Below are 26,916 nucleotides of genomic sequence, written 5' to 3'. Positions count from 1 at the left end.
TACACTGTCCAGCAGAGAGCATGTGCTGTGCCCAGGCCAAGCCCAGATGGCTGTACTGTGCTTAGTATTCAGGCCGCCTCTCTGTGCCAGCGCTCGCACCAGCTACTGCTAACAGCCCTGCAGCCCTGAGCCAGGCAGTGACACCTCTGCCCACTAAATACTGTTGGCAACACTGTGCCACCCCCTCCCTTCCAGCATGCCTGCGCCACACAGTGGAGGATGTGGCTGAAGTTGCATTTTTTTTTAATCGAAAAGGATGAGCGCTCCACACTTCCCACACCTGGAGTGCCTACTGTGCGCCGCGGCATGCTGTCCCCCTCCCTGTCCTGCCTGCAGAACAGCCTCATGTCATCCCCAGAGAGGGGTGTGCGGTGGATTCCAGCATGGCTGTCATGCAAAGCTCCTTACTTTTAAGGGATTCTCGCTGGGGGAGCTGTGCATCACAGGCAAGTCGGCAAACGGCACTGAAGTAATAGAGGTGCAAATGCACGCAGAGATGATAGAAGTGTCCCTAACACTCGAGACTCCGCTTCGAAAGGGAGTCGCGATAGAAAAGAGAGGAAAAAAAAGGCCCTGGAGTGATGCCAAGTTCCCAAGGTAGTGTACAAGTATCTTTAGAAGCCGGCGTCTTGTTAGCTAATACATTACACCAATCAAGGCGAGTTATCTTAAGCTACAATTAATCTGCACCCTGGCACGCGCTGATAGGACAGCAACATGCTGTTTCTTAATTAAAAGCAAACGGATTAAAAATGATTAATAACGGTATTAAATATTCTCATGGACTACAAGCATGGGGAATCTGGCTTTCTTATGCAGGCTTAAAACGAAGAAGTCATTAACGTTCTTGCAATCTTCATAAGCCAGAGCTGTACTTTGTTTGGGATCAGAAGTTGCTTATTTCATGAATATGCATTTCGCTATCAAGTTTTGTCAAAAAGGCATCAGTGGGGCATTTGGTAGTTGTGAAACTTGTTGACTTTTCATTTATACATTTATTTCCTAGTCCCTTTATTTTAATGGCTAAGATATTAACCTGTTCATGGGTAAGTACAGAGGAAGAATTTGTATGCAAAAAGGAAGGAACATTACACAGTGTGAAATATGAATGATATATACACATCTGTATGAATGCATGTGTATATAAATATTTGTGCTTAAGCAAAGGTGCATGCTCTCCTGGAAATGAAACATAAAAACAGCTACATGTTCAAGCAGCGTTCTTCTGCTTTTTATTCTTCACTTTTTCATTCTTTATTCAATAACACAATTGTATGGAGACCTACTGCAATATTAACTTTGTTTTAAGGTAACATTTAATCCTGATCAGGGATTTGTAGGGCAAAAGGGAAGGCTTTGTTTTATGGATGTGTAGAAAGGAACAGATGACAATGACCTGATGGGTAAATGTGATGGATCGGCGACGACAGCATTTCATGTATCCACGACCTTGAGCTGTTGTGATCAGGTTTCTGTTCAGTGTGACTGCTACAGATTGCTAAAGGAAAAGCTCACTGTATATGTTCTCATTCTACAAACTAAGCCATAATTAATAATAGACAATGTTGACACATTAGTAGAAATCATTGCTGGGGCCTGTGCCTAAATTGCTGATGTTCCCAACATATTATAATGTCTGTTTATTCCATTGGGAAGACCCGTAAGTAGATACTGCTCAGAACATGGGTATTTTGCTGAAGCGCCACCATGCTTAATGAGCTATCTTGGTCACAGACTGTAACTCTAAAGGCTGTAATGACATGAAAGATTATACACAGAAACTGTGGTCCATCAGTGCCTTTCTGAGTAGCAAACTGGATTTCCTGAGAGATCCCCATCCCAGTACTGATCAGGCCCAGCCTTGCTTACCTCCTGCACTCTGAGCCCGTCACAGGTCTGCTGTTAGTTCTAAAGCCAGTCAGGTCAATGACTAAGGATGCAAATGAAGCTGACTGTTTGTCAGACGCAATACATAAAATCAGCCAACGCTGGCGGGCTCAGTTTTCGGGAAAGGTGAAACTTTGTTCTGCAGGGGCTCAGCAGCTTGAGCAACAGAGGGAAGGGGTGTGCTGGCGTGTTCTGGTTGTGTGGTTCAGCTCTCCATGCATGCTGCACTCTTGATTGCAAGGAAGAACTGGCACATTTAGAACAAGGTTATTTTATTGTCTTGTCTGTAAAGGAGACATTTTTTTAAAAATGTTAAAATAAAATACGAAAGCAGGTACCAGACGCTCAGGAAAGAATTCTGTTTGGAAACCAATTACCAGAGCGCTTTTCAAATTGATTTCATTTGTACCGGCAGCTCCAGTCAGCCTGCTCAAGCCCTCCAAGGACAGGGAGATAAAAGATACCCCCCTCCCCGGTGTGGGACAGTGAAACAAAACTGAAATTTTCAAAGAAAGGTGCAGTGGAGACAGATCAGTATCCAAAAAGACCTTCTTTAACGCAAGTTATTTGTATGACGGTGTAAATGGTGAATTGTGGGATTGTAGAAATAAAAATCAGGCATGTGCTCAGGATTTTGCATAATAGTGTAGTGTTCATGCCCATCCTGCTATTAATTGCTTTGTGTTCTAAGAAAGCTCCTGTGCTGGTTCTACATGATCAATCCAACAGTCCCCTCAAAGCGGAGACAAAGGACTTAGATGAAAGGTGTACAGCTAACTCCTGTTTTCCATCTAAGAACACCATAAAAGAGACTTTTATTAAGCCATTGATAACTAATTTGCAGCACAGCTGTGTGACATGACAGATACAGTATTAAATTAAGCTACACAGGTACTGTTTTCACAAATGAGTTAACAACACCAGGAAACCGTAACGTGTTGCGTCTATGGCGGGGTCTGACATTGAAAGTCTTACTCTCAACTCCTGGGGCAGTGGGGTTTGCATTACAAGCTGGTGCAGGTGACACTGACCGTCTCTCTCTCTGGCCAGGCCTACCTGTGGGACAGCAACGAGGACGTGGTGGAGTGGCTGGAGAGACAGCTGAAGGAGGAGGAAGGGGCACGCTCCATCATCGACGAAAACATCAAGTACATCCGCCGGGACCACATCCTCAAGCAGATCCGCAGGTGAGCTGCCAGCCGTCCCCACCCCACGCACACTCCTGCACGAAGCCCAGTCGCAGCCCATGCTGAAGGCTTTATGTCTTTACAAGATTCCACCAATGGAAGAGCTGTAGGATACCTGCAGCAGGGGGACGCCCCAGGGCTGCAGACTAAGGCTCTAGCATCCTCTCATCTAGATGAAAATGATGGGGATGAAGATGGGGTGAGTAAAGAGATGGAGAAGCAGTAAAGTTAATGTTCTGCTTCTCCATCTCGAGGTACCAGGCCAGACGGGGACACCAGTCGTCTTGTGCTTAAAGTGTTCTAAAAACACTTAAAAATGTACCTGTCACACCATCATCATCCCCCTTTCAGACACAGCACAACACATTTTAAAGTACTTCGGGGGCATGAGGGAAAACACAAAAAAGAACACCCATGCTGAAGTATTACATAAAACTAAATGGAAAATATTTAATATATAAATCCTGCTACAGAAAAAATAGTTGCATACAAAGTAATTTACACTTTAAGGTGGGAGAGGGGTTGTGTTGTAGTTTAAGGAAAAACAAAGGTTCACATAAAAGATTTAGTTCTAGATGTGGTAGCGTGTGTAAGAAAGGTTCCAAAAAAGAGGATCTCATTCAACGCATTTGTCTGTGAGTAATTTACCACTCAAAGAGCCTCCTCCTAATGTTTTTTTTGACAGATCCTAGCAACCTGCTTCAGCAACACAGCTGGGCAGTTTGCTCCAAGCCCCTGCAATCCTTGAAATAAAATGTAATACCCATATGCACCTATGCAATATTTATACTGCAGTAATAACACTAACAGTACTTATTGTTGCATTCATTGCTCAATGTTGTCTGCTTGCCAGCATGATGCTAGGGTGACCCTTGACCTTCTCTCTCATCTGCTTCTCCCAGCCTGGTGCAGGCCAACCCTGAGGTGGCGATGGACTCCATCGTGCACATGACCCAGCACATCTCGCCCACGCAGCGCGCAGAGGTGGTGCGCATACTGTCCACCATGGAGGCACCGCCCTCCTCCTAGAGCACGCCCCCCTGCACCCCACCCTCTGCCCCGACAGGCGTGCGCCAGCCTTCAGGACTCCAGAACGCAAGTACCACCCCTTCCCCCCAAAAAACCCCACGAACCAACACTGCTAACCACAGGGCAGGAGGGAGTGGCCGAGACTTTTGTGCGTTTCTGCACTCCGGCAGCGCCATCGCTGTTCTGCATTGTGACAACAGCCTCCTTGAACCCACTGAAGGCAGAGGCTCGACTGACGCCCTGGAAAGAAGACGCACAGATCGGCTCTAGAACCAGAATACAGCGTCTGTTATCTACATCTTCAAACACTCGTACTCAATTAGGATTAATACAGGCCAGTGCAATGCTTGTGAAGGTTCAGGGCCAGATTAGTTTGTGTCCTGAAGGAAGAGAGTGATTTTTTTAATAGTTTATCGAGGATTTTCTAAAACAAAAGGTTTGTCCAGTGTGCAAGGTTTAAAATGTTAGTAATTGTACAAAAGAGGGGTGGTGTTGTCTCTACACCTCCCCCCACCGCTCTACAACCTCCTGCAAAAAAAAAAAGGACTGGAAGGAAAATCCCATTTTTTAAAAAAAGGCTTTGTGTGTTTGAGTGTGCCGCAATAGCACTTTCAACATCAGTAACCGGGCCCAATTGCTTCTGTTGAACGCAAATGGAAAGATTAAAACACCTTTAAAAGAGCACTTAATTTGCGATCAAAGGCAGCAGGTGTAAACAGGATGTGTGCTGGGTGGCCGGGCCTGCGGGGAGGGGGGGAGGGTATCAAAGCTGGAGGGGCACAGGCTGCTCCCGCCCAAGGGTCCCTACTATTCAGAGCCGAGCGCTTTCACAGGGGCCCCGGGGGTCAGCCGCGGCCTGGCCGCACATGAGAGAGCGACAGGCGGCACCTGGGTGAGACGACGGGCCCCGGGGCGCAGGAACACACCCCCTCCTGCACGTGCGTGGCTCCAGCACAGCCCAGGTGTATACAGAGTTATAAAAAGCTGAGAGAATCTCTTTTACCAATATCCTGGCATTTTGTTTTGATTTTTAAGATAATACGTTTTGTTAAAATGCTTCAGTTTTTTAATATCTTTTAATGTAAAAGTTGCCAAATGTAAATATCATAACATCTTTCCCTCCTTTGTTTCAGTCTTGAGAAGACTGAGGGATGGTGGTGGTATATTTACAGGCTAATGCCCCACCTCTAAAAAGTGGGTAACCTATTCATAGCGGTTGTTATATTTACATATGCAAATACAATTAGAAAATGAATCGCTCATGTCACTGTTTTAAAGTACTAAATCTAAAAAAAATCTTAAGTAAAAATGGAGCGAGCTAAATGAAAAGCTGTGAGCGAATGAAACTGATCATCTGCATGACAGAAATTTCTAAAGCAGGATTTCTTTTGATGGGACCCAGACAGGCCTTTGATAAAAGGTGTTGCACATTTAATGCGGCTTCCATTATTCTTTTAGGACCAATCCTGTATACAAAAAAAATCACACCGACTAGCCCCTTTAACTCTACACTTGAATAATAAATTAAAACCATGTACTGTATGTATTCAGATAACCTAACCCTTTATCAAACCAAGGTAATTTACTTTCAGCTTAATTTTTTTTTACATTTGTTTAAAAATAGAAAGCAAGCAAGGGATTGTTAATGACTGAAGCAGTTAAAAATACACCTGAATTTTGTGATGAAGGGGACAGAGAGCCTCTGAACATAATTCTACTGAGCATGAAGCCTGTTCAGCTTGAACACAGGCAGATGTGAGCACACCGTCCCACAGGGGCAGGGCTTCTGGCAGCTTGCTATAGCATGTCTGACGTTATCCAGATGTGCAGCTCAAACAGACAGATGTGGGTGGGGGGGGGAAATCACTAGAGCAGTGGCCACAGTGTACAAAACACCTTTTCACCTTCTACGGATCTATCAGTTATAAAGGAGAGTTAAGAGAGGTCAGTGTTACGGGATAGGCTCTGTAGTTTTGGATAATGCAGGTGACAGAAAATTACAGGTCAACAATGCCTCTTTGCCTCTTTGTTTGTTGTTGTTGTTTTTTTTGCCTATCTGAAGGCGAGAAAAGGTTGTGTGATGTAATTGTCTAGCTATCAGTCCTGGTAGTTGTATACTAAGAGGTAGCTGGCCAGGACAAGGGGCTCCTGCAGCCATTCAGTTACCTCACAGTGTTGTTTTAATAAAGTGCAGTACCCGAATGTAATGTCTGCTCTCCTTATTGAATTACAGCAAGCAGTGATTGAAGAATCACGGAGGATTAGGTTGGTACTACTTAAAGCAAATCAACAGCCTTTTACTTTCACTATCTTTTATATAATAGTTTTCAGAAAACAGAAGGAAACTTCCATTGTGTTGGCTGCTAATGCTGTAGGCTTTAGGATGCAAAAACAATTACAAATTTTCATTTCTTCAAGCCACAACCTCATAACCAAAAAAATGCCTATCCTCTATTATAACAGTATACAAAAATATATATACTTTAGAAAATGCAATGATATCTTTAAATAGCATTTCTAATCCTGTCAGCATGCAATGGAACTGCACACCAACGTGTGTATAATACACAGAAACGCTGAATAAAAATTATTTATCAAACAACAGAGGGGGAAAAAAAGCATTTCCCCGATTATCTTAAAACTTAAGTCCTCAATATTAGTCTAATGCTTGATGCTTTTTTACCAGCCGATGATCAAAGTGGTATTTTCGTAAATTTCAAGCTTTTTAACTTCAACAGTCTTAAGAGGGATGAGGAAGATCAAATTAAAAAAAAAGAAATCTTTGTAGTCTCTTTCCTTTGTTTTTGTCTTCCACTTTCAGACTGGGCCGAAAGATAGGTCAGCTCTATTACCAGTACGCCAGCCCACAAATATTTAAAACAAATTGAATTGCACACCCAATACCCATCACAATTACGGCAGGCACAATAACTAAATTAGCAATTCAACACAATAATTGGAAATGCGGCTTGCTCTATCCCAACGGCCTCCCCCGAGGCCCTGGCTGATCTATGGAGGCACGTCAGACTCACTAATTCCGCAGCTAATTAGAGACGCGCTGGAAAATGAAGTTGTTTGTCTCAAAATAGAATTTTCCGAGTGTTGTGAAGAACAGAAGCACAAGTCGAGCCGAGACTGGGGACAGACAAAAAAAAAACAAGAGACCGAATCCCGTTGTCCTGTTCTCTGAGCCTTTTTTTCCTGTAATAATAATAATAATAACAAAAACAACAATAACAATAAAAGCCAAGAAACGAAAAAAAACGGAAAAGCCACTTTTCTCCGAAGACAAAAACGCGGAGTCTGTTTCTTTGTCGCGGACACAATTCGATTTGGGCTTTGTTGCCGCCGCCGCCGCTGCTGTGTGTGGCTGCGCTGGCGGGGGGGTCTCGCGGGGTCTCTGTGGAGAGGGACTGGACAGTGGTGGGGTGGCAGCGGTCTGGCGGATGTTTCCGGGGGGAGGGGGGAGGATGTTGGCGGTGTGGGAGAGCCCAAGGGAGAAACCCAGGAGACTTCACTGCCGCAGGGGCTGCTGCTTGAGGACCTGCTTGTCCACAAGCAGCCTCACGTCACGGGCTTTAGAACTCCCAAACACCTCTCGTCTGCGTGGAAAACGACCTGTCCATTTCACCCCGGTGAGCGACACAGAAGTGTGCATAGCTTAACATTGTTTCAAAGGACGCGAGACCTTGACGGTCTTCACACAATACTAAAAAACTTTATGAGAATCTCCGCCAGTTAACTTCTAAACTCTGGAGAGGTGTGCCAGCCACAAAGATAAAACAAACGTCTTTCAGGGACAATCCCTACAAGCCCGGATCCTGTATCATGTTCCTGACTGATTCAACACAGACCCAGTCTCCCCTTGCCAGTTCAAGAGTTCAAGAATTCAAGAGTTTTGCCTTTTGTTTTATGTAGCACTGTCTCAAGGTAAGTACCATCGGCTTTCACGTCGACGTCGGCTCTCCTTCCCAAAGGCACCTGGATCAGGATCGGGAACGGTGCTCTGCGCGTCCCTCGGTACGTCTGCGTCCTGCCTGCCCCTCCATCTCGGCCCTCCTTACAGCTGCAGGGTGCCGGCCGCGGGGGAGACCTTCCCGAACAGCGAGCGGTATAGCTCTGTCCTGCACGCAGAACACAAGACCGACATCAGACTCGACAGACTTCACTCGAGTGACAAGAGGCTTAAATTGAAAGGTCAAAGGCCGAGATAAATCATTACTGTCATTGTAGTTGGACCTGCGGCTCCTTCAAGACCCATTAGTACAGGCTTACTCAACCCTTCTCTTTTCAAGGCGCACTTAAGCATGAGTCACAACAGTCAGGGCACACGCTGGTCTCACTCAGTGAGTACTTCTGCTCATTAAGATACCTACTCCTTGTCCCAGCTGTGAGCGCCATGCAGACCACTGCATGGGGCATTAGTGCTGTTTCCCCACTCACTGGGAGAGTTCAAAGGGGAAACTAGCATCGCTGGCATCGCACTGAATATTGGACAGATGACCAGTATGGCTAAGCTGAAGCTTACATACTGAGCACTAGAGCAATAGCATGCCATTCAAGTCTGGTCATTAACAGTAAATCATTTTCTTGAAAATAAAAGTGTCAACTGAGCTATCTGCAGTAAAACCAGAAATAATTGGGGCCGCGGCACAGAGATGCCAGATGTTTAGGTCATGCATTATCGACAGTCTTTGAAATATTCAGAGATGCATCATAGTCTACGGACATGACACAGAGACAGAAAAGAACGGGTCTAAAGTGTCTAAGCTTGCGAACCTGACACAGGTTGCATGAAGAGTACATAATGGTTAAACGCATTTGGGGTTTTTCACCTTAACAGCACCTGCAGGGCCAATACGATCCAAGCGCTGACTTCCAACCATTAGCAGCTCTGGTACTGCTGCAGTTTTTAACAGCAGGTGCCCAGAAAATCCAGCGGTCAATCACTACCTTAGATAAGATCCTCGAGAGCACAACTACATGGGTCAAGCATGTCAAGCATGTCCCAGAGATCTCCAGAAATGAAACACAAACCGGGCGCAAGAGGAGACACTGTTCTGAACAACGTGCTCAAGGAAAAACTCAGGTCTTGGAACGGCTACCTGCCGCACAGACAGGGGCCAAAAAAATAAATAAATAAAAAGATGTGCTAACGCATTTGCATTTGGCTTTGAGTGCAAAGAAAATAAGACAAACGCCCTAAAAATATCTCTGCAGCTGACAATTAAAAAATCTCTCCTGAAGATGCGTCTGCAAATCCACCTCTTCGGAGAAGCCCCACAGTGTGCCAGCAGCACGCAGAGCTGCTCCCCCGGCACACTGGGCTGCTGCAAGCTGCCCTTCCCAGCGCAGCTCTTCACAACTGCGGACACCAGATTGAATATTTTAATAGGATGTATGAGAGCACATCAGTGGGAGCAAAAGGATTCAATCAGGCAGCCTGCGCGGGGTATAATTTCAGTTTCATATGTTTTCCGGACTTGACAGTACTTGAAAAACAATGACAGTGACCCAGTTGCAGGATTCCAATTAGTATTAGATATGCAACAGTTGAGATTAGAATGCCAAGTTTCTTTATAGCAGTCCAGCTCTGATTACTAGTTTGGCACAAGTGTCAGGCCATGATAAAGAACAGGGAAATAGGGGAGACGGATAAGGAATCAGAGGCTGCAGCTGCATATCATTTCAGAGAGGGAATATTTATTTCTAAATACCTCTCCTCTTCCGTCTGCAAGGTATTTTAATCAGAAGAAATTTGACATGCCGAGTGAAGGGGCTGGCTGGCTGTTGAAGAGTCAGACAGCGCAGAGGGGCTCAGTGTCCATCTTTGCCAGTTCAGACATCGGACGGGCACAGGACAGCAGCGCCCTGGGCTCACTGATGGGCCTCTACCACTGCATTAGGGCTGGTTTCACACTGGAAGCACCACAAAATAGGGGTTAAATTAAAGCAATCAAGCCGCCAAAAAGAAAATAACTGCCATAATGTTTAAGTGAATGTATCATTGATAAAATGATACATATAAACATACAGGCATTAATTACTGCACATCATATACCGTCTTCAGCAGCTGAGAAAGCACAATGACCTACACTGAGGTGCTGAGACCTTGTCTTTTACAGCCCGCAGACAGAAAGAGGCATGAACAGAGGTCTGGGACATTTCCCCCAAGTTTGCTTGGGCGTTTCCAAAACATGACACGGGAGCAGCCGGGGCCAGGGCCGACCTCCTAAAAATAAGACAGCCTGTCCCATGCACACAACCCCAGGCCCTCCTTGTAAAGGGGCAAGGGCAATGTCCTAGAAGCATCAACGTGGCTGTATATGCCACTCGCTGTGAAGGGGGGGGGGCTCAGCCCATCTGCACGGCAGACTCCAGAAAAGCTCGAGCACACGCTACCCGTCTCAGCCTCGCGGCGGGCATGGCGATAGGGGCTGGTGGGCATGCTAACCCTGGGTAGCGCTGGGCTCTTTGTTCTCTGCCGCGTGAGGGGGACAGCACACCACGGGGGAGGTGAAAAGGTCAACACCCGCAGTCTCTCCCAGTTTGTTTTTTTTTTTTTCCCGGCAGAGCTTCAGCGGAATTGTGGGCAGAATAATTTCTATCTCCAGGTTTCAATTATGATCTTCCAGCACCTGCAGCATGGAGCCAGCAGACGTGCACAGCCCAGGCCAAAATAAAATGATAAGGGCTTATTAGAATAGGGGAGCAGGTTTTTTTTTTTTTTTTTACCAGAAGAGGATTTCAGTTTATACATATTTATAAATCTGGGACTGTGTGTCCATCAAGTCACAGCATCCTGCTGAAGAGTGTCTCTATCTCCCATTTGCTTCCTCCTGCGACCACTCGTACTTTCAGATAAAATGTATTTTTTTTTACGTATTCGTTCCAGGATGTGTAAACCACGTGCTCACTGGGGACAAGAGAGTGGTACCCCCTCAGCATCAGCAGAGCACCCCACACTCTTGCAGCAAAGGCATGGGGGTGCACAATCCTACCGCCCACCCAGGGTCAGAGCCTGCGTCTTGACGTAACCTGCAGGACAGGGCAAAGCACTGCTCCAGCTTTCAGCTCTCATTCATAACAACAACAAAAAAATCATCCTTACAATTTCCATCTCTTCTCATGCACAGATAAGGAAGACACGAGCACAATCAATTTCCATGTGCTGTAATGCAGGACAGTGCACAGTATCTGATTGCAGTCGGAGCTGCTGAGGCCTCGCGCTGGAGCTGTGACCAGCGAGGGGCTTGGTGGGGCTAATTAATAATTACAGCTGTGTACCGGGAAGGGGCTCAGATCCTGCAAGAGGCACGGAGCTCATCAATCCCGCAGGTTTAACCTTGTCTCCCCGTGATCCGCAGCGGGTGGGGGGGGGGCAGCCTCTCGCTCTCTGCGCGCGACGGGCTCCGCGGGAAACCAGGCTCCAGCCAGCGGTCGCAATCAGCCCCGCCCCGCACACACCACCCCTGGGGGGCCACTGCGCCGCCTCCCTGTTCGGCAGCAGTCACGTTCCGAGAATCACCTGCACTGAGCAAACTGGGAAACGGACCATTCAGAGGCATCCGCTGCTAATTAAATGCCTTCGATGAATAATAATAGGAAGAAGAGGAAGAAGAAATTCCTTACACTTATATAGCGCTTTTCTGGGCACTCCACTCAAAGTGCTTTCCTGGACTCCCCTCCACCACCACCAGTGTGCAGCCCCACCTGGATGATGCACCAGTCCGCTCCCCACACACCAGCTCTCAGTGGGGAGGAGAGCAGAGTGATGAAGCCGGTTCAAGTTAAGAGGCCAGAACTGGCAAAGGCCAGCGGGGAAATTTATGTTTAAAAACTCTTCCTAACACTCTCTTTACACCTAAGGATATCTCCACAACAGGTGGGACTATAAAAAGTTTATCCAGTTGTAGTTTGAAAGTGCATCAAGGCTGTCACTCACAAAAAGGCAAAGCTGCAGGAACCCAGGGTGCCCAACAGCCTCACCAGCACAGGAACACCCAAAGTCCCTGTAATTCACCCAGTACAAGCTGCAGAGTTCAGTGTTTTTGTCTATTAGGATAATCTACAGTACATCAATTACTCACCACCGAAAATTCTTGTCCTGTACATGTCCTAGGGGAACAGATACTTCCGAAATATTACAACTAATGGCAAGAACAAAAGGATGAAGACAATATCAAAATATTATTGTAATATTATGTGTTTATATAGCTGGTAGTAGTGCCGCATCCGTAAACATCTGCATTGATTTCTTTGGTTTGTTCACCTGAGGTTATTTTGGAAACATCGTGACATGTCCGTATGGTACAGAGAGACACTTCTGTACGGTGGTAAAACGCTCGCCTATCACAAAAAATGACCCAACAAGTTTTATTTTTAACACCACACCTTTCTGCACTGCCTCCCTGCTCTATCCTTCAGTGAGCATGAGGGAGCTCGCACTCGTCAACCCAGTGTCTGTGGGGGAGTGGCCACTAGAGGGCAGTGTTGGTCACGGTTGCTGCCAGGCAGGGGAGGGAGTCGGGGCCTGCTGCCATGAACTCAGTGTGCGCCCCTCGGGAGGAGAGGCAAAAGGAGTTCAGGTCTCCAGGACCTCCTTCTCTGCACTCTCCCTGTATCACCCGGTCTCTCCAACTTGTTTTCCCCTCTGTCTGCTCTTCAAGCTCCAATACCAATTCCACACGCCTTTCACACACACAAACTCTCCATCTTCTCCCTCTCCGCCCTGTCAGCTCCGAGGCGGGGTGAATGCCTTATAGCCCCCGAGCTTTGAATCACGGACTGTGCCGCCTGACCCAGCGGAGCAGGGGCTGTAGGGATGCAGCAGTCCCAGCAGGGGAGGCGCTATCTGGGGTGCGGATGCACCAAGCAGCCAGATATTCAGGAGCAGCACAAGGCTTGTTAGCCTCAGCGCGGACAGCCAGATGCCAGCAGAACACCTAGGATGAAATCATCACCTGATCCCAATATGGGGTGTTGAATCGATCCAGTTAAACAAATAATGAAATCAACTGTGCTGATAACGCAGCACAAAAGGGAGCAGACCCAAGCACAGCAGTACATCAATTTTAATGTGTCGGGTCACGGGACACAGCCACAGACCTTCTTAATACAGTGAGGGATCAACCATTGAGTGATGTCACCTCCAAACTGTGTCCCAGTAGCTCTAAAAATGTAAGAAAAAATAAATGCCCAGCAGAACGTGGTCCTGAGGCTGGGGCAGAAAGGAGACGAGAATTCATCACTGATCTCTTCTCCAGGATGCAAGGAACAGGTTAGAAAAGGAGGACCCTATACAGTGAAGAGTACCTCCTCGTGGTGTTCAGCACAGGAGAGCTCACCCACACCACATGCTCGTCACACAACGGCGCCTGGCCCTCAGGGTTACTCCCCAGGGGTCCTACACAGCAGCAGAGGCCAGGGTCTCGCTTCCATGATCACAAGCACCCTGCTGCCGGCTGCGTTACAGAACGAGCTGCCGCAGAAATCAGCCCCTGTCAGGAAAAGCAGCCTTTAATCCCCAATCCCTGCTTGAAATGCAGGTCCAGGGTCAAGGATTACAATAAACTCTGATTATCAAATAATGCATGTATTCTCATTCCAATAGAGCACTGCACACCACAGGCTTGGAATACTGAACATGGGTTACGGGGGAATATTACCCACAAGAATCACACCTTGAGGAGAGCAGTGAACACCTGAACACACACAGGAACATACTTGTTTCTCAGAGCGGTCATACATTTCACACGGGATCCCCACAGCCTCTGACACCAGAATGTGGCACCGATCCTGACAGACATGTTGCGTACGGTCTAGGCACTATTATGCCATGTGACGAATTCTGCAAGCAACCCTAGGGAATGCTACCCAGGGCTGGACAATATTATGTCATTTGATGGTGGTGTAACACCTGTATATTGCTGTCCAGAGGGGTCTGGTGAACTCCCATTCTCCCCTGTTAAATACGGTTAAGGATCTCTGAAAATGGCATTAACATTCATAAGGTCAGCAAGCGGTGTCAATGGCCATAAACCCACGGGTGAGATATGGGGACTGAGAGCTGTGCAGGGGCATTCATTCAGGGAGCCCTCTCCCACCTCCACACAAAGGTCACCAAGCATGGCTGTTCGCAAAAGGTCATCGGCTATTTTAATGCTATAGCAATTCATCACAGTTATTACTGTAGTTTATTGATCCCATGTAAATGAAGATAACCCCCTGCACAGATTAGCGTGGAAGGTTACAGCGCCTCAGGTCGCTGGCTGCCGGCCGAACGTGGGAGAACTCTACAGTTTTATGACTAGCACCCGGGCCGGGGCCTCCTGCCGGGCTGGGGAACGGCAGCAGGCTGCTCTGAAGACCAGGAGACGATTCTTCACGGAGGGCCAGCTAAAAGGATCACCGGCATTGAATCCCAGGAAAGGGATTCAGGAATCCCTGGGAAAGAATCCCAGGACAGAGCACAGGAGACGGCCTGAAGCACTCATCCACACGACCCAGGCGACGCCACAAACAGCTAAACCGGATGAAGCAGCAGCAGCAGCATTAACCCATCAGCGGTGCCGAGACAGCTCCTCTGGAAAACCCCTCCCCTACGAGAGGCCACCTCCAAAGCCCCGGCGCCCTCCTCCTCTGGCCTGCAAGCCGCATCCCGGAGGAACGGGCTCCCTGCTCCCCAGCCGGAAGCTGGCGGGCGCCCCAAGGTCAAACACCTTCCTCCGCTTCTTCACGAGACGCCCCCCCGGGGATCAGCGCCACAGGAGCGCCACTCCATCTCCATCAGCGCCGGCTGCCAACGCCATCGGCCCGAGCGGCTAGCCACCCCTTCCTGATCCAGCTTTCGCAGCCCCCGCTAAGTCGCGGCGCCCTCCCCCAGCCCCCCCGCACAACCCAACGCTAAGTGCCGTGGATTTTCGGAAGGGAGTCTTTGCTCTTGAAAGTGCCTCTTTTGTCCTTTGTGACAATTACTCCATAAAGAGCCCGTGGCAGCTTCCTGGCCCCACATGGCATTTTTAATGATGATGTATGTGTGTCCCTACTCCGCACGGCGGCCCGCGTGTGACACCGGCGCGCGCGCATCAACACGCGAATTAGGAGCCGTGTCAATCTACCTTAATGCGGGAGCCGGGCGACGCTCTCCCACCTCTGCCATGAGCGATGCTCGCGGGGTAATCTGATCCGAAAAAGAGCAAGCCACTAATAAAAGAGTAATGAGGGACCCTTAATGACGCTGTAAAGGGCTGCAGCAAAGTAAAATATTGCCCTTAGTTAATATGATTACATCGGCCGTGCATTCCTGGCCTGCCTTCCCCGAAGTCCAAGACGGACTCTCCTCCATGACGGGAGATAATGGCCTCTTGGAGGGGGAGGCAGGTTTTTTTTTCCAGCTCTTTTTTTTTTTTACTCCGCCCACCCTCTTCCTCACCCTCCCCCCCCCCCCCCCGCCTCATTCCTTCACACTGCCAAGAAATAGTGCTGTCCGGAGGGGAATTGCAATGACCCGGGTTCAAACACAGTTCAGAGGAAAGGCTAAGGATTCTGCACCTGGAAGCAGGCTTCAGTTGGATCAGGGAGGAGGGACGCTTCCGATATTTTAAATCGCGGGCCCCTTGGTGAGCTGCTCCCGCAAGGCTTTATGAAAGGCGGCCGGACTCTCCCGTGACACCAGTGTGCAGTGCGAATGCGACAGGCACACAAGGGCTGGGCATGTTGTCGGCAGGGAAATACATTGAACTCACCACTTTGCTCTGACATCGCAGTCAGTTCCATTTCTCCACCCATGCAGATGGAATCCCTCATTTGACTTCGAACCAGTAGTAAAAAGCCAAGCTTTCTTTTTTATTACATTTAAGTCTCACGACGTGCACTTTTACAAAAAAATCTCTCCAATTCCGCTAAAAGTCAGGGGGCGAACACAAGCATACCTCATCAACATTGACGCAAGCAAACGGGTGACGTGGAGAATCGTGCCGAAAGTACAAAAAGCAAAGTGTCCAGGGCAGCACATCCCAGCACTTTCCGAAGAACGCTGGGGCTATAGAGAAAGTCTGAGATTTGCTGTTAACGCACTGTTCTATATACAAGCAGAGCACCCCACTGATGAGGGACCCACAGAGAGATCTCCAGTGTTCCTGCGGCAGGCAGGACTTTGGTGCTGCAACTTCAGCGGGCGGACAGGAAATCTCCAGGGTGTAGGGGCTTCCCGAACCCGGTGCCAGGCAAAGCATGGCTCGTGTTCTTTCACAGCGCCAGGCCACAAACCGTTAAAACCTTCTGTCTCAGAATCCTGACCGAAAGTCACTGTAATGATTGTAGCAAATCGAATACAATACAAAAGCACTCGGTTCGCCTCATGCAAAACAACCTAAAAAAATAATCCCAACTTCAACACCATCGGCAGACTTGAGTTACATTATGTTCATTTTTCATTTCTAAAGGGTCGGTTCTGTTATTACTGCGACTGCTTGTGGGGGTTTCTGCAGTTTAAAACCTTATTATACAGTATCTCAATTGCCTTTAAGGTACCACAAACGGTGCTGGAGTCAGGCTTGTGGCACGATTCTCAGCAGAGTCATAGGATGCTCGGGATTAAACATCTGAAAAAGACCTTTGCCTTACGGCATGTTAAAAAAAATGACCTGAAGACAAAGCTTGTACTTCGACAATGAAAGAAAACATTCACGTGTGCAACATCAAGAATAGCTCAGTTTTACACCCATGCGCACACAGATTTTATATGTGGAAGTGGACTCTAAATAAAGCATCAAAATGGTGTGCCGCTGTGCGGAAGGGAGCTAGTATTGGGCAGCGAGCGTACGGCGATGTCCAGCGGCACTGTGTGGGCCTTCCTCGGCCACGCCTTCAGCTCTTCCCTCGTTTAATTATTCTAGAACATTGCTTCCCATTTCTCAATTTCCTCAAAAGGACACGAATCTAAGATGAAAAAGGACTGCACAGGCAGAAGAGCCCACCTGCCTATCTTCAGCACTTGTCACTATTAATCAAAGCGAATTAAAGCTATGATTTCTGAATACATTACAAGCCTACCTAATCTGTATTCAATAGATCATGTATATTATGAAACTTCCCCACAGGAGGATTTGTTTTTCCAACTAGAAAATACACAATTTGTATTTCATACAATGCAAGATCTTCATCGAGACTGAGGGCAGGCAGCTCTGCCCAGAGATGAAGAGGGAGACAACAGTCACACCTGAAGATCAAGAGTCCACAATAAGGCTTCACTGTGAGAGTCGTGGACAGTGAATGATCTCTGAATGGTACCGAACAATTCTGTAGAAATGATCAAGTAAACTGCACATCCACTCCGAAATAATCACTTCTGTTGAGCCTGGAGTTAATGAAGGCATGTGTAAAAATGACCAGGCAACAGAAAGCTCAGTTTGAGTTCCCTCATCTCTGCCTGGAAGGAATCATCTTTTATTTTTCTATGCACAGCACAACCCAAGAAATCGAAGAGGCTTTAAAAACCACCATAAAAAGCACACGTTTTCTGAAGACAAGGGCTGGAAACTCTTTTCTCACACTCCAGTTCTGCAGCACAAAATTTTTCATGAAAGGCTTAATGTAACAGAACCACAGCCCTGCCAGACTCAAAATCAAAGATCACAGTTAATCCAGCCACTCTTACATTAATTTAGTCAGGCATTTCAAAATTTGCAGCGCATTCTGGTGTTTGTTGTACGGTTCAGGCACGCTAACGAACTGAGACTTTTGCAACGGCCTTCATTTATTCCAAACAAGAACACACAAGAGGAGAATTAGCAGACACAGAACTACGGGACAGAGGAGTGAACGCGTACTGGATTGAGCGAACTCTTGGAAAGACTGATGAACCTTCTCCCACTGCCTCAGGTAGGGCTGCTGCTAGTTCTTCACATTTCCCTAAAGGTGCCAGTATCTCCCTTCTAAAGGGGCAGTGGTAATTTTTCACACCCAGAACCAGGTTTTAAGTCAATGATTCCCAAAGTTTAGCCCTGGGGTCCCACTACCAATGGGTCTAGACATGGTATCAAATCATTTACTCTTACGTCTGCATTGTTGAACACTGTATATGAACCATGTCCTCTGCTCCTGTATTTAAATTAGCAGGAATAGTTTGCTAGGCTGCTCCACACAAAAAAAAAATATCAAATGAAGTTCCACACGACTGTGATAAAAAAGTTAAGGAAAGGAAAAACCTTTAGCAAATTAATGCTGCGCTAAAGCTATACTCAGTTGCAAACTGGCCAAAACAGATTCTGGAATACCGTCGTCGCAAACCGAGACTAACAGATGGCACAAAGCGCCGGCTCTCCGAGAGAAAGGAGCTCTCTCTCGGCACCTGGCAGTGACTCGAACAGCGAGAGAGAGAGGGGAGACGGCTCTCACGCTGACCACGCTGACCGCAGAGCTGAGCAACAGCCCAGCCCAGCCCAGCCCACTCAGAGAACTTTAAAGAGGCCCAGAGCTGCGCTACCTGTGAGATTTATGGAGCGGGAGGGAGGGGTTACCTGAGAACACTTCCTGTTCTAATTACAGGCTGCACGTGGAGTGCGGGAGTCCTGCGGGGCAGAAGGGCTGCCAAGAGAGCAGCCGATTTATGGAGATGTGGCCGGCGGATGCAGGCAGTAATTACAGGCGCGCGGGGAGCAGCCAGATCTCTCCGAGAGATCTGACCGCGGCGGCGTTTTGATGCCCGTGACGAATGGGGATCTGATAAGGCGAGATGGAGGGGCCTCGTGGGTTGAAGAACAGGTCAATATCACCGTGTCAAGGGAAGGCGCCTGACGAACGTTATTAATCTCTTACTCACCGCGCGTCGTCATTCATCGCGCCGTGGTCGACGGGCGCCATGAAGTTCACCAGCTTGCTGTGCGCGTGGAACCTGGGGAGCGAACGCCGACAAAAGCAGAAGAGCTTGTTCAAGTCTCACCACACACACTGGAGAGCAGCCTCCACGAGAGGAAAAGGACGTCAGCGGATTAGTCCGATTCCTTAACAATGAGAGGTCTGCAGTTCTCTGCCAGCTGAGCCATTCTAAAGGGAAGGCGGCAGGACCTGCAATGTACTACATCATAAACTATTTGATCAAAGTGTTTATTATCTAACCAGCTTACAGTTTAATTAGGGATCCTACTGTCACTGTGAAAGAAGGCAAAAGAGACTAAAAAAAAATCCCAATGAGATGAAGATGCACAGCAAAACTTAACATGAAGCTCCATAAAGCAGAGGCCGATGTGAAAACTGACTTTTTACCTACATGCTGTTGCATGAAATTGTCTGACTTTATATGTGATCATTCTAATTTGAAAAACTGCTGATACTCAAATGACGGTGGAAGAGTGCAGAACAACACAGTAAATCAACACATTTCTACAAAGTAAATTAACTGCTTACTGCTAAAAGCAAGGAGAGAAACATTACATATAATGCCATATGAATTATCGAATGACAGCTTGTATTTTTTAATTAAAGACCTCTTCTTTTTAGTGTGTCCAGGATAGACAATTAAACTAACTCGTACCTTCGAGGTTTAAAAGTAACCCATGGTACAGGCAGGGCGCAGATAACACTTTCCCCTGCTGAGCATCCTAAGAACTACCCTGATGTTTTCTCAGAACTTCACAGGGGAACAATCTGCTCTCGTTAAACACATCAGCTCAGATCAAACAGCACTGCAGCAAGTACTGAGGCATCTCCTATCTGCATTCCTGTTATCACTATCTGCCACTATCTGTTCCGCCCTACACAAATGACACACTTCATTGTTTACTTCCTACAGATTACATGTCAAAATTAGAAACTCTGACTCCCCTTATCAATGAACCGTGAGCCTCCTGGAAAGGTACCCTATCGCTGAATTAAATAAATTCTTCATTGTCCCAGCCACTATAAAAACATTAAGAAAAACTATACAGGAACTCCATAAGATAAAATAAAATAATTGATTGATTGACTCATCTGAAATAAACATCATTAAATAACCAGGGGAGATGTTATCTGTATGGAGACTGCATTATGGAGATGTCAAAGATATTAAATTAGTTCCCTCTTCCTACAAATGCATTACCTAGTTTCGGCACTTTGTTCTGCATAGTTCAGGTCCAGTAGGCAGGGCCGTTCCAAGCCGACCTGACCCAGGACGTTGCAGGGAGGAAGAGAGGGCCACTGACACTGGCCTGAGACAGATCACTCTTGGGCTCACAGCTCTATTGTGCCACATTGCCTCTCCCCACAATTAGGTGATGAACATCTCTAAGTATGTGAGATGTTGACAGATCACAATATTGATAGCTAATAATTACAGGCTTTGTAGACCAACAAAATAGCAGCTGTCTCAACAAATAAATTGCCTTGCGACATTGATCTCACAGTTACAGTCACAGTGTCTGGATAGGCTCAGGGTGACGTTGAGCTCTTTAAGGTCTGCCTTTTTCTTTAAGGAAGGGGCGAGTGGGGGGGTGGGGGGTGTTGGGATGTCGCATAATTAAAGATGGTAAATGTAAAAAGTAATATGTGTGTAACTTGGCATTTCTGACTATTTCTCATTCTGAATTTAAATGTTCGATTAAATATTAAAACTTCAACATTGTTTCTGACCTTTTAAAAGACTGCGAAAAAGAAAATATCCTATGCAGAAAAAAAATTATTTCATTCAAATCCATGGCAGGCTGCAAATGAAAAGGCCTTTTCGATATTAGCGCCAGCTTAATTACAAGCGAGGAACGGCACTTTTCAACACCATAAAATCCCCCCCACTTTGCACTTTGATTACGATCTTGTACACAGAATCTCTGCATTTCCAGGGATAAAAAAATAAGAACATCCCGATGCCTGGCAAATACAGCTTGTCCTATTTAAAAGTAAAAAACAAAATAAAAAATTCGCCAACGGAGGGGACTGAGCCAGCAAACCCTTTACTATATTGGGTTATAAGAAATCATTTAAATTTTTCTTTATAATAAAGGTTTGATGTTCCAGTCGTGTGGCTAATTCAACTGTGCCATCAAATGCGTATATCGTGCGAATTCATACACTGGCACCAGCCCTCCTCCAGCCCCCCTCCCCTGACAGGAAGCGTACCTGACTTTGCGACCCTTGCTGGCCTTGGTGTCCACCTTCCTCTTGATCTTGCTGCGCAGCCTCTGAATGGCCAGCCACTGCCTGGGGGACAGGAAACCGCACACGCGCGGCAGAGTCAGGGTCTGGACGCACCGACATCGCCCTCAACCCACACTCACTCAGACAGATAAGCCCAAACAGCCTTGCAGAGAGCACATGTCAGCCACGGGGTCCCAGATCCTGTTTGCCCAGGGCCACAGTCCAGTTGGTGCACCAGGGTTCAGGGTTTTGGCTTGAGCAAAATGGCAGAAACTATGCTGCAATTATAGCATACACCCACTGCATTTCTACCTATTATGACAACCTGACCCTTCACTCAGGGTTCTTAAACTATTACTTTATATATTCCCAAAAGAAAAACAAATGCTGGATTATAGCCCCACAAGAGCGGCAGACTTGAAAACCCTCATTTTAAAACTGGTTGCAGAGAAAACAGAAAACCAGCCTGCCGTTTTTTTATTCCTGCAGCTACTTAATTAGACCCTTGTAGCTTTGATCTCCTGAAAACAAAAACTTTAAGGTAGTTTGAAATTTCCAACTATGGCAGAACTGAGAACAAGGGCTGGTTAAGGAAAGTTATTTAGACAGGAGCTTGATCAGGTAATTTCAGGAGACCCGACTCCGGGACAGCAGGGTCCCAGACATCACCCTGTCAGGAGAAGGGCCGTTTCAGAGCCGTACTCACCTGCCCATGGCCACCTGGTCGTTGGGGTCGACTTCGCTGGTCTTGCGCTCGATCAGCTCTCGGAGGAGCTGGATCAGACAGAGGAGAAGAAGAGGTCAGCGTGAGGAAGACCAGATGGACCAATCCACTGATCAGGCAGATGGAAGGTTCGAGCTACCCCTGTTCGCTCTGCTTCAGCTGTGTCAATAGACAGCAAAGCAGGAATGTATTTAAAGAGGATACAAAGGTGCATGTGAAGCCCTCTCATTTGGAATATCGCCCTTGTGCTCAGAGACCTGTTTTATTTTCCCCAGTGTACAATGCAAGCTGAAATCGGGCCCCAAGGCAGACCAAGACAGACCCAGGCAGACCAAGAGGAGCGGAGTGTGACACCGTCTCATTAGGTGAACCGTGCAGCCGGGCCACAGAGTGAAGCACAGCCCCGATGCTCCACCCTGCCCCCAGCCGCCCAGCGGGCAGGCCCAGGAACGGCACCCCACAGACAAGAGGAGGAAGAGGAGGAAAACAGGGAGACGGCAGATGAAGGCAGCACAGAGCTGGAGGGCTTGTCGAGAGAAGTAGGGGGAGCAGCCCCTCCCCTCACCTTGTATCAGTGCCGATATCTCAGATTAACATGCAGATCAGCAGATAGACTTGTTAATGCTGGCTAAACTGTTATTCACAGGTTTTTATCCCCCTTTTTAAATCTATTTCCATAAATAACAGATTTCAAGCCTATAATTTTCTTCTGTAACTTCAGACGCGTGAACCCATTTGGTTATACTACACCGATTTCCCCACTCGGATTACTACACTTATCTGGGTAACTATCAGGGCAGCCGTGGCCCTGAGCTAGAGCTGATGCAGGCGGGATAAAAGCCATCGTCTGAGCTCATTCGCTATTGTGTTGGAAGCAATTAGAAAGCAGACAGGTGTTTGCAACAGGGTTGATTATAGAAGATGCACCGTAAAAAAGTATTAGTGAGGCGCAAGCTGACTAGGGAGGCGTGCAATTTTACCCTTAAATCCTATTATTAGAGAATAATATCTTTCAGCATGTATTGCAAAGCAGGTTTACCTTTTCTTGAATAACAAAATGCATTTTAAACGGTGTGGATGTAAATGTGCCACTAGACTCTGACGCGAGGAACACAGCTAGCTTGCGAGAATTAAAATGCCTTCAACAAAACAGATTAGCAAATTCGAACTTACTCTTGAATTATGGAGAAATTAATTTAAGAATTCTGATCTCCAAGGCCAGTGTTTGGATGTCATTCTTAGCAAAATCTAACGGACCAGAACAGTCGTTAGCTCTGCAGACAGAGGTGCGCACTATCCCACTGCCAGATCCGGGACATTTCCCTCCCCATTTTATCCTTGAAATTTCCTCAAGTGTGATGCCTAATGCGCCGGGAGAACGACAAGTTTATTATCGCCAGAACACGGCGCGCTATTCCTCTGCCATGTTTATCTGACCGATTCCCACCATCTCCCTGGCAGCCAATCTATCAGTTTATCTCTCCTACTTCATCACCGTCACTCCTGGCAGCTAAATACAGGCTGCAAATCCGCTGCGACACAGATCTGCGGCGATGTGAGGCCGTGTAGCGGCGCGCGGGAAACAGGGCTGCCCGAGGCCGGGCGCCAGGAGGCTCTGGGACAGCACAGGGCCCCTCCCGACTCCGGCCGCGCTGGGGAACGCCCCCCTGCGCACGGCGCAAAAAGGCTTCACTGGCTGTTCTCACCGCGGGCGTGGCATTACAGCCTTAAGATCGACGCGGGTCCTGACGACGTGCTCCCGCCCCGGATTTGCAGCAGTATGAGTTTTAGTTGCAGGCCTCTAATGCGTCTGACACCGAACACCAGCCTGCCTCCCCCGCCTCTACAACAACAGCTCTGCACCTGGTAGCCGCGTTCCGGTAGTCTTGATGCCGTAAGCGCATGCCACAATCAAAGAATAAGATTCCCCCTTCACTCCCCTTCACAGTAGTTAAGACGAATAACACTGCAACACGTACTACTACAAACAGACCCTGCAATTTATTGCCCTGGTTATCCCAGCTGTTGCAAACTCTGTCCCCAGCTGACCTCCCGTATGAAGTAATGCAATAATGCACAAGCATCTTAAACCCCACCCGTGCCATTTCTCCTTCACAGCACTCAGACTCTTCCTGGTGTCCGACTACTCAGCTCCCTGGAGGATCCCCCCCCCCCGAGTCATGGACAGAGAGGGGAAGAGAAGAAAACATGAGTGGCTGCAAAAGAGGGGGCCACTGGCCCCACCCAGCTCATTTGATAGCTGTCTGCTAACTGATGCAATAAGAACAGAGTTGCACACGAGAGGAGGCCAGCCTGCCTGTCCGCAAGTGGCACAAGAAAGGAAAGTCTTTAAGAAGAAAACTTCAAACTGGCGACACAGAACTCCTGTTGTCTGAGCGCTTGGTACCCTCTGAGATGCAGAGACACCCCCAGAAACACAGAGGTGCTCCCCGTCAGTCACCCGGCTCAGCGGGGAGCTTGGGGGGGGGGGGGGGGGGTTGGGCAGCTCCTGCCTGCCGCAGCCCTGACGAGACGCCCCGTGCCGGGAAAGAGAGGTGACAGCAAACAGAGTTATTTTCAGCCGCCTTATCACACTGGTGTCTTGAGCCGCAATCCCTGCCAAATCCCCCCTGCTCTCCAGAAAGAAATTAAGCAGGTCAGTGAAACAGGTGCAACACGGTGTCAGTCAGGGGTCCCTGGCTTTCCTGCAATTACTGGTACACAATGAAGCGGTAATCTTTCCAGATCATCACTTTTCTAAAGAAAATTATTCGGGGAAGGCAGGAGGTGGGGGGGGGAGCAGGGAGAGAGGGAGAGAAGAGAGAGAGGAGAGAGGAGACAGTGTGCGGATGCCTTGCGGCTCAGCAGATGTCTGCCAGTGATGTACGAGGCAGTGCAGAGCTACCCGAGCAGGCTTGCCAAACAGCGGCTAAGTGACTGGAGCGCGCGCGCGGCAGCCCTGCGCCATATTTAGAGACTGCGGGGCGCTGGGGCTGGGGTTCACCCCCCGGAGAGCCACGCCAGATGTTGGGAGCTGGCGAGGCGCAGGCTGGTGCAGCCGGAGAGCAGCAGTTGGCGCAGCGGCGATGACAAGCTGGAGGCTTTGCCAGCGTAATCCTGGCCCCCCTCCCCCTCCTCCTCCTCCTCCCTCCCCGCCGACGCTGCGCTAACAAGTGTCGCCCATTAGTCACTCCTCCTCCTCGCACGGCTCCAGCGGGAGGTGACCAAGATAAAGTTTTGAATGGCAGGACCATTTGTTTTAATCAGGTGCTTGCAGATGCTTCCCTGACCTCCATTAGTTGAAGTTTTAATTTAAATTAACCCCCACTCCTACCCCAATTAACCCCCCCCCCGCCCTAAAGCGGAGACACCCTCCACAGCTGTTTCAGGGATTAAGGCCGACGTGCCGGCAGTCCTGGAAGGTTTTTAAATACACACCTATGTGCACGCACGTGTGAACCGCTGGTATCCCAAATCCACTGTCAGTTTCCTGTGCCCAAAAGGGGAATAACTCACTCATAACAAAAAGCTGTGTTTAGAGCACAACCAGGGTATCGCACAAGCTCTCCAGAGAAATCAGGGATCCATGATTGAAAGCAAATCCTTGCCTATACCAGCACACCAAAATGCAGTTATACATCCCACCAGCACAGAATAGAAAATAAACTGCATTCCTAAACTTTACTCCTATTCACAACAGTAGTAAAGCCTTACACTTGCACACTTGGGTCTTCCTTAAGGTAAGAGAGGAAACTTCTAATTCTGATGAAGAATCGTCCTTCCCAGTGGATCAAACAGGGATGTGGGCTGTGATCACACTGCTGCGCAGGTGCAGCAGTGTGGAGCAGTGCTCGGAGTACTGGAGCTGTAACTGGAAAATTGTGGGTTCAAGCCCGCTGCATAAGCGGGCACAATCACAAGTCTCTTCGGACCAAGCATCAGCCAAATAAACGAGTCATCGTAATCAGCACGCGAGCTCTAAACATTAAACAAACAAGAATTTTAAGTTTCAGCGTCTCAGCCCACCTCCTGCTCTGGTCTTGCTCATGTTTCTGTCAGCCTCAAGGCAGAAGTACTTCATTTCGCAAATTTAGCGCCTTAACTCAAGCAAGCAGTTATGGATAGCAGCATGGATTAGACCCAGTGCTGCTGCTCCCTTCGCCGAACGAGACATGATTTATTGCGCGCGCTGAGACTTGCTGACTGAAATGTTTCCTTGAATGCAAGCGGCGGCTCCGGCTCGGGCCCTGCACGCCCCGCGCGGAGAGGGTTATGCACATGAAATTACATGCATAATCGGTGCGTCAGCGCCGGCTCCCAAAGGTGACGCCGCTCCTCGGGCTCCTGCCCTGACCGCAGCGCGGCAGAGGAGAAGCCTCCCGCCGCACCGCCCCTCGGAAGGGCACGGGGAGCCCCGCTCCGTCCTTCACACCGCTGGGCTGTCCGTCCCTCACAGGGCCAGCAGAACACACATCACAGCAGACAGCAGGTCAGCCGCTGCTCCGCTCTTCCTCCCCTCCAGCTTTAACTGCCTAAACCGTTCCTTTGTAAATCACAATACATCACGCACAACCCACTCCGCTAAAAAGCTTTCACAATTATCCCCCCCCACCCCCACCCGCTGAAGCTCGGACTACAAAGGCCATGAGTTCCTTTTCTTTTGACACATGTGTTTTGCAGGAAAGTTATAGCTAATACGAGGAAAGGCTGAAGATCCAAGACGGGCCTTTTACAAACCGGAATAGCAAAACCGCACTTTGCACGTGTGTGCGCACGCACACACACACACACACAAGAAAGGGATTTTGCCCGGCAAGAGAAACCAGGAGAGGGAAGAGTGCCGTCGGATTGGCTGCACAGAGATCAGAAGCGGTTTTATTGAGGCATGCTTTTTTTTCCAAGCCTCACAGACACACCTGACAACCATGACTTCAGCTGCCAGCGCCACTCATTTTAACACACTCTGCCGCTCACGAC

General features: G+C 48.1%; 2 protein-coding genes across 10 annotated transcripts in view; one reads left to right on the top strand and one right to left on the bottom strand.

The window, feature by feature from the left end:
- Window positions 1–6,305, top strand: part of acaca (acetyl-CoA carboxylase alpha) — an 82,236-nt gene extending 75,931 nt beyond the window's left edge. For all 8 annotated transcript variants that reach the window (XM_069184353.1, XM_015367377.2, XM_015367374.2 and 5 more), the window contains 2 exons: window positions 2,938–3,074; window positions 3,977–6,305. In XM_069184353.1, the coding sequence (XP_069040454.1) occupies window positions 2,938–3,074; window positions 3,977–4,103 (264 nt within the window). In that variant the 3' untranslated portion in view covers window positions 4,104–6,305. The remainder of the gene's footprint in view (window positions 1–2,937; window positions 3,075–3,976) is intronic.
- The window catches only part of aatf (apoptosis antagonizing transcription factor), a 40,545-nt gene continuing 17,133 nt past the window's right edge, over window positions 3,505–26,916 (bottom strand). The window contains exons 9-12 of one of the 2 annotated variants that reach the window (XM_015367384.2): window positions 21,922–21,989; window positions 21,198–21,278; window positions 18,928–18,999; window positions 3,505–8,227 (exon numbers count right to left, since the gene is read on the bottom strand). In XM_015367384.2, coding sequence (XP_015222870.2) covers window positions 8,164–8,227; window positions 18,928–18,999; window positions 21,198–21,278; window positions 21,922–21,989 — 285 coding nt within the window. In that variant the 3' untranslated portion in view covers window positions 3,505–8,163. Of the gene's footprint in view, window positions 8,228–18,923; window positions 19,000–21,197; window positions 21,279–21,921; window positions 21,990–26,916 lie in introns of those variants that run through there. The other variant, XM_015367385.2, reaches the window with a different exon arrangement.

Source organism: Lepisosteus oculatus, chromosome 26 (assembly GCF_040954835.1).
Source record: "Lepisosteus oculatus isolate fLepOcu1 chromosome 26, fLepOcu1.hap2, whole genome shotgun sequence".
Classification (NCBI taxonomy): Eukaryota; Metazoa; Chordata; class Actinopteri; order Semionotiformes; family Lepisosteidae; genus Lepisosteus; species Lepisosteus oculatus.
The sequence above is the reverse complement of the archived record's forward strand: the minus strand, read 5'-3'. Positions and strand labels throughout refer to the sequence as shown.